We start from the raw sequence: 7,956 nt of genomic DNA on the forward strand, positions 1-7,956 counted from the left end.
TCAATTTTTTATTAAGAATTTCATGCTCCTACAAGAATATGAAACTATTTGCTATAACATGTAATCGGGTTTAAAATATGAGGTCAAATCAAATATGATTTGGTTTGGTTTTATATTTTTAAAAATTGATAATAATTGATTTAATTTTAATTTTATTCAAAGAAATTACCGGACAGAGAAATTACATACATATTTTTTGTAATCATATATACATAATATATTGTTTTTATGAATAATTATATCTTTTGTAAATATAATGAGAGCCAACATCCACTCCTTGTAGCTATTCAATAGAACTTGCTTTTCACTTTCTTCGAAGTATCTTGTACTTAATAAATTGAAAGTATACTCCTTTGGTGCTCCTTTTGAATTATCCTATTTTAGTTCTTTATGCTCAACTTTTATCTATCATTGCATTTATTTTTGCAAACAAGATTGCAATTTTGTCATGTGTTTTACTGCTTGATTGGATGATGGTTACCTATTGCATTGTGTTATTAGCTTAAATATAATACTTATTTTTTTAGGTAAATTTACATAAATATATTATATTAAGAAAGTATTTATCATTTATAACAATAACATTTTTTCACTTGATAAAACACATATAATATAAGTTTTATCTATAAGTCACACATTTTAATACAATGTGTCAATTTCTTACCAAACAAACAATATATTTTAAAACAGTTATAATACATATATATTGCATACATGATTCATTTTTAATACATATTGCAGATTTATATAATCCAGCTATAAATGATAATAAATAAAAAGTATCGCTAAAATCAGTAACTAAAATACACTCATCCAAATAATTTTTCCTTTGTGTTGATTATTGTTTAAATTCTATTCTATCATCTTGTTAAAGCTACCATTATGAAACAAACGAGAAGTCCTATTTTATTATAATGATTGATTTGATCTGATTGCTTACTTAAGATCATCTCCAATCCATCTCTAATTTAGTCTCTATTCTCTATATTTAGAGAGTAAAATAGAGAATGGACTCTCCAACCTCCCTCCATATTACTCTCTATCCTCCATTTATAGAGAGATGAGTAGTAGTTTATTCACTTCTCTATTTCACTTTTTGATTATTTTAATATTATTTCTATTGTGTCATTAATTAAGTCTTTATTATTTGTAATTAATTTTCTATATAACATCTAAAAACATATTATTGACAAGTTATTATTTTTATCCGAATTAATAATTTTCTATTTTATTTGTTTAAAAATCACTTTAAATATGTAATTTCAAATTATTTTAATATTATTTATATTATATGAGACTATTAATTAAGTCTTTAATAGTTGAATTATTTTCTAAGTAATATAACATCTAAAAAAACATACTATTGATAATTATACTATTTTCATCCCGAATTAATAATTATTTTATTTTAAAAAAAAAATTGTCACTTTAAATATTTAATTTAAAATTATAATTATTTTTCACTATTAAGAATACACAAAATCTAGATGATAATTCAAACAATCTACTTTTATGTTATAGTGATAAATTATTAAACTACACTTTTTAATGAGCATAAAAATACTTTTTGCAACAGTTCAAAATGGAATAGGGCCTAGGGGTAGTAAATTTGTACACGAAATAATTGGATACAAGATGAAGTTGTTAATTTAAACAATTTTTAGCTACACATAAAAAAATTGCTCATTTTGAACTCCATAATGCACTAATAGAGCATTATGGGAGCAACGTAATAGTCTTGAAAGTCGAGTATTTATGTAAAATTTAAAATTAAATTTTACGATAATGCTTTATTTATTATGTAATTGTATTTCATCAATGATTTCACTTTTATTTGAATTGTTTGTTAGTATGTATTATACATAATATTTGTTGTAATTTATTTTATTTAGAAATTTAGAATAAAATATAATTTTATATTTAATGAAAAATTTGAAAAGAACAAAATTTATAGTACACGAAGATTATATATATTATAGGGTAATTATTTGCAAAAAGAAGAAATGGTTTATATTATGAAATAAGAAATAAAAAATGAAATAAAAATGATAATATAATATTGAGGAAAGAGAAAAAAAATATCATTTTTAGAGAGTAAAATAGAGAATTGGGTTGAAATTAATTGTCTGAAAAAATAGAAAACTCTATATTTGAAGAGTAAAATAGAGGATAGGGTTGGAGATGCCCTTATTATCTAGTATTCCTATTTTATCAATTTGTCCTCCCTATTCACTTTTGGTGGTTCTTTTTCGATGCTCAATCTAAATATTGTTTACCAGTAAATGAGAGGGTTTTGAAAGCACGCGAATTATTTTATTGATCAAACTCCTTTTCTTTTGGCTGAATCGCTATAGTAAAATATGTGTTGAGCAAGTCAAGATCCAGAGAATGTTGGATGCCTACTATCAGATTGTTAAAACATTTTAGCTTCAATATGGTAGAAACATTAGATTAACTTGAATTTATAATGCAAATTCTTGTCTAACATGCAACAGTTTTACGATTCAATAGAACTTTCCAGGATTCATACACCCACCCCTCAACCTTTGTTTAGTTGGATTGGAACTTCATCAACAAATAAATCAAAATAAGGATTTGAACTACAAAATTGGAGACAATGTTGAAACATACATGGTTGATAATTGGTGTAGTTTGGTGCTGTGGGTTCTCATCTCCATATGGATCAGCACACAATATATGTATAATTCAAATTCTGTGTGATCTTACAGGAAAGTACCACTCAGGAATCGATGGTTTACTACAGCTTCCGCGATTGGCCTCCCACGGTAGTCACGATTTAGCATTGCCTGCATAGTTTGAAGTAATACTATGAAGGAACTTGATGGGAAAAAACAAGCTGCTTTGAAACTAAGACGAACTTTAAAGCACTCTTCCTCGTGGTCACTGTGCTTCATGTCATTTGCAGACTCAAAAAAGTAATGTAGAAAAAGAAAATATTGGTTGCAGTATTTGAGATATTCAACCTGTAGTAACTCCCAGCCAGCACCATCACCTAGATCAAGAAACTTGACTGCTTCTAGCAGGCGATCATCAGCAGAACAATACCTGACAAATATAAGAATGAATGGTCTTGATAGGAACTGATGATGTATGTGTGTTTAGTCGACTCAAGAAGGTGGGAAATGTACAAGGACCAAACAAAATCAAATAAAAAATCTCTCAACTTGAATCAAACCTAAATAGCGGTTATACTTAAGGGGCTACTAGCAAAATTCACATAGACCACAGTGACGTCTTTTTGCACTTCATTGTCATCTCTCTCTATCTCTCTCGCGAATGGGTGGGTTTGGGGTGGAGGGGTGCCTTCCAGACCCTACATCTCTACAACTCCTAGCTATGGACTTAACTTTGTCGGCCAATAAAACGTGGTAAACCACATAAACATTGTATGACCTTAAGCCTGTCCAAATTTTGGTCATTTTTAGTTCTATTTCAAACCATAGAATTCAAAGTGAGGTCTCTTACTCCCTTGCAGCTTGAAGATCAAGTTGAAAAGTATTTTCCAGAAGCCTCTGCAACGGGATGACAGAAGAATAACAGAGGACAATAATCAGCTACAACCCAAATAAGATCAGAAGATAAAACATTTAAATAATTGTACAGGTCACAAACCCGCAATGATATGCTGTCCATGACTCCTGCTTCACAAAATGGAACAAAGGCTAAATAAGCAAAAAGCAGTCCAGCTTCATATCTGCAAATAACACAAGAATTGATATGAGAAACCTAAAATTTTAACCCAACGAAAAGCTATTGTACTCGCCGAATGTACATGTCATCTGCTATTCCAAAAGCTCTTCTTTCCAAAGGACTAGACGCTCCAGCAACAGATGCCCGTCTCCAAAGTCCTTCTGACAAGATATTAGGACGATCTTCGAGTTGAGAATACCTATAAAGCCAAAAGGTTATAAAATGTCAATCTTGATGGTCATTTAGCTATCTTTTTTTTTTTTTTTTTAACTTTTAACACCTTCACTGCCCAATTATCCGAGAAGAAACGTCGCCATATGGTAGTCAAAACTCATAAGGGAAACAAGTAATTAAATCAATTTAACTATAGTTGCGTTATGTGGATTGCTCGTCTCTAGTGGCTGTGGAAGATACTCCTTAAGGAAGTAGCCAGAAACACCTCAAAAGGTACAAACAACAAAACTTAAAACAGAATACAGAAGAGAAGTCGTTACCATTTACCAACTAATTTGCATATACTTCATACATCAACCAATCATTGTCAAGTTAAATAGCATTACAGTCAACAAAAAGACTATTCAGCTTTTCCAGCATTCTAAATGTAATTGGCAGTATCAAATAGTATATTCTTCAGAGATAGTCAATCACAAGAATATTTATATCATCCAAAATCAACAGAGGAAAGTGGGATCACATGCAGGTTTCAAGATATACGTTGATTGTCATTTGTTGCCTCATGACGCTAATGTTGTCGGCGAGCAAGCTATGTAATGAGGATACCTTATGTCAACAGAAAAGGCGAGATCCCGGAGCCGAGGAATTAGATATGGAGCATCTTTCTCAACAACTGTACTGGTATTTTGCAACAAAATCATGATTCAGATAGAGGTATTAATGTTTAAGGAACAACCCTCCACCGTATCCCCAAAAAACAGAAGAACCAAATGAAAGGAAAATACGGAAAGTGGTGGAGGAAACCTACTTTAGGACAACAGATGCAGGACCAAGACTTTGGTGTAATCTGTCCTTGTCATGCATATAGGACAGACCTCTCATAGTGCCGTGAAGTAGCCTAACAACGAAATACCTTCTGCGTTTTATGGTCAGATCCAGCTCAAATGGGTTCCACAATCTTTGTTCTCCCCCACCAATCATTTTTGACATATTTTCACTAGTAATTTTAGCATAATCTGCAGCACTATATTTTCCAATATCCCTAAAAGCAAGCCACTAAAAGAGCAAAAGAATCCAGGATGTCATCAGAAACATATGTCAAAAGCAAGAAATTCACATCGGATCTGTTTACAACTGACAGAAAACAGAAACATACCTGCTCCCCTGTTTTTGTCTCAAATCCTCCTAGAAGTGCTTGAATATGTGGACAGACATCTTTGGGGTTGCTCTGTGAAAATTCAAAAAAAAAAAGATTCTTATTTGAGGTATTTAACCAACAATGATCCAAGAAAGATAACTCCATAAATGCTACAGATTCAACCAAAGAGTTATTATATTACTTGAAGGGAAGCATGAGCATTTAGCTCATTCGCAGCCATCATGTCAGCCTCAATTCCACCAACTTGTTGTCCGGGATATACCTACATCATATGACACTTCTGATCATATAAAAGTTCTACGGGAGGTAAGGGAAAGATGATAAAGTGGCTGCTGAAGAAGCTTAGAGAGGAAGCTAACATCAAAGATACAGGCTTTGAATTAAACTCTTTTGAGTATCTGTATACTCATATTTGCCTCAAGATCCTACATATTGAATTCTTAGACACCAAAAGCATTGCAATGACTGATGAGCATACTTAGAAAGGTAGAACTCAGATTCCCATTCTTTTCTTTGAAAAAAGACAGTAAGGAGTAAGATATGTAAAAGAGTATGAATGTGGGAGAAGATGAATCCCACCAATAGGGAAGTCGAACAAGGTTAAGCAAGGATCAACAAGAGTTCCCACAAACATTCGACAGTGGGATATCCCAAGTTTATTACATCAACTTGCATATATCCGTTATCCTACTAGGTATAGTAACATGAGTACAAGAAGTAGAAGCATAGCAGTAATGACAAAATAACCTGAAAATTTATGTCACCTAATCATCACTTGGAAGCAAGTAATCTCAGCTATGCAATGGTTATTAAGCTAAGGAAAGAGTTCCAATTCAAGCCAGACAATAAAAATAACAACATGGAAAAGAACGGAAATGGAAATCACCTTAAAAATAACCCGAGTTCCTCTAAGTGGACCTTGGGCTACTCTTCCTTCATAAAGCCTGCAAAAGAACTGCGGATGATAATATCAGCAGAAAGAATAATGGTAACAACAAACCACTATTAACTACATTATCCAAATTCAACAATTTAGTAAGCATATCATCCCAAAAAGGAATTTGCACCTGATCTTGACACTTCCTTCTCCAATATCTTGTACTTTAAAGTTCCGTATATCTTCTGATACTGCATAATCCATCCCCATTCCGGATTGAAGCCCCGAGTAACTATAAAAAACAAAGCCAAATTAAGAAAATTAAATGGTATGAATCCTAAAAAGAAAAGGCATCATGAATAGGCACGCAGAATTTGAAAGGAAGTGAATGTTACATCTACTAAGTACTATCAACTATAAAGTGTCAAGTTTAAATTGTAATTTTTGTAACCGAAAAATCCTGAGGCGGTGTTCTATACAGTATAGACTGATTGGATTATTGTTACATATTTGCTTCATCAGGTATCATGTTGTATAGTATCTACTGTGTTGTTTTAATGAATACAACATTTTGAATAGATTATAACGTTTCAGGTTACGTAGTGTCACACATCAACAATTTGAAGATACACCTACACGAAAAATAAGGTAAGAGGTAGAGCTATTGTACAGGTAGAATAAAAGATATAATAGAATTATTATATAACAAATAAAGACAAAAATGAGAAGAAAAAAATAAAGTAACACGCCATCGCACCAAATCTATCATTACACAAAATAGGACTTTTCGCCATTAACTAAGGATCAACAATTATGAATTTAAGGATGCATCAATCAAAATTAATATTGTTTTAAATTAACAACACAATATAATACAATAGTCAATAGGTAACAACTAACAATCCAAACAATTGTGCTAAATTTGTTTCCTCTAGCAATTATTATACACAAAAATATAGTTCGAGTTGGAGTGCCTCTCCACCCACTGACCTTGTGACGTTCATGAAGCCATAGCTACCGATAAGCCTCCCAACTTCGAACGAATCGGAGTTCGTTATCAAACTAGCAACACACAATCCAACAACAGCTCGGCGAGGTCTAATTGTCCTTGTTAAATTCGAATTCAGATTCAGCCTCAAACCAATTCCACAAATTGATGATGAAGAGGACCTAGCAACGAACGAACTTCCACATTTAGAGAGGCAATCTACTACAGCTCCTCCGACCACCATCGGTCTCTCTGGAGGTCTAGTTGTGCTTTACAATGGCGTCAATCAAGGGATAATGTACTACTGGTACTATGGTAAGACGAATGTGAAAAAATAAAAAAGAAAAAGGGCTTTACTGTATTTTAATTTAGTTGTGTCGCGTCATAATAAAAAGACATACTCCCTCCGTACCTTTCTTTTTTTTTTTGGCGGTGGGTCAAATATACTCTTATATTATTGGAAATAGTTTAACTATATCTTTAATTATATTTTCGGGCTAAATATACCCTTTCGCTATACTTTTGACACATATTTGCCTTATAACTAACAGAGGAAAACATGGACAGCTAGGATTAAAAGAAACCATCCAATTTAAACCACACCCAATTATAAGGTAATTCGCCCCACCCGAATCAATTTTACACAACCCAATTAATATTATCCGATCCAATTTTAAAATTCAACCATAAAAACCTAAAGAATTTTATTTGTGCTTTTTGCTTTAATTTATAAGGATCAAAATGTTTATCATCTCCAACTGAAAACATTTCTAAGAACTTTCCATGTCAGTGCAATCTCTACCTTGTCACTAAATAAAATATTATCTATGACAATGGAAGAGCAATCGACATAGATAGTAGCGGCTCTTTACAAGAAGGTAAGAAGAGTAAGAGGACTTGAATTTGCTGGCCTTGGCGTCAGCTCATCCATAATTTTGTACTCTCCCTAGTGTATGTTAATTATTATATAGATCTAGTGAAAGAGATGGAGTAAACCAAAAAACTACTAATTTTGTTTGCAAAATGGATTATATTTACAGGTCCTCT

At 32.2% G+C, this 7,956-nt stretch overlaps 1 protein-coding gene across 1 annotated transcript; it reads right to left on the reverse strand.

Moving 5' to 3' along the window:
- Nucleotides 1-2,573: 2,573 nt before the first annotated feature.
- On the reverse strand, nucleotides 2,574-7,230 carry LOC125859745 (uncharacterized). Its single transcript, XM_049539559.1, has 12 exons — nucleotides 6,912-7,230; nucleotides 6,112-6,213; nucleotides 5,931-5,988; nucleotides 5,226-5,306; nucleotides 5,042-5,113; nucleotides 4,694-4,941; nucleotides 4,492-4,563; nucleotides 3,794-3,910; nucleotides 3,634-3,715; nucleotides 3,487-3,533; nucleotides 2,985-3,066; nucleotides 2,574-2,807 (listed from the first exon to the last, which is right to left on the reverse strand). The coding sequence occupies exons 1-12, from the start codon at nucleotides 7,151-7,153 to the stop codon at nucleotides 2,724-2,726; spliced, it is 1,287 nt and encodes a 428-aa protein (XP_049395516.1). The 5' UTR covers nucleotides 7,154-7,230; the 3' UTR covers nucleotides 2,574-2,723.
- Nucleotides 7,231-7,956: the final 726 nt, after the last annotated feature.

The sequence above is a fragment of the Solanum stenotomum genome, chromosome 3, assembly GCF_019186545.1.
Source record: "Solanum stenotomum isolate F172 chromosome 3, ASM1918654v1, whole genome shotgun sequence".
Classification (NCBI taxonomy): domain Eukaryota; kingdom Viridiplantae; phylum Streptophyta; class Magnoliopsida; order Solanales; family Solanaceae; genus Solanum; species Solanum stenotomum.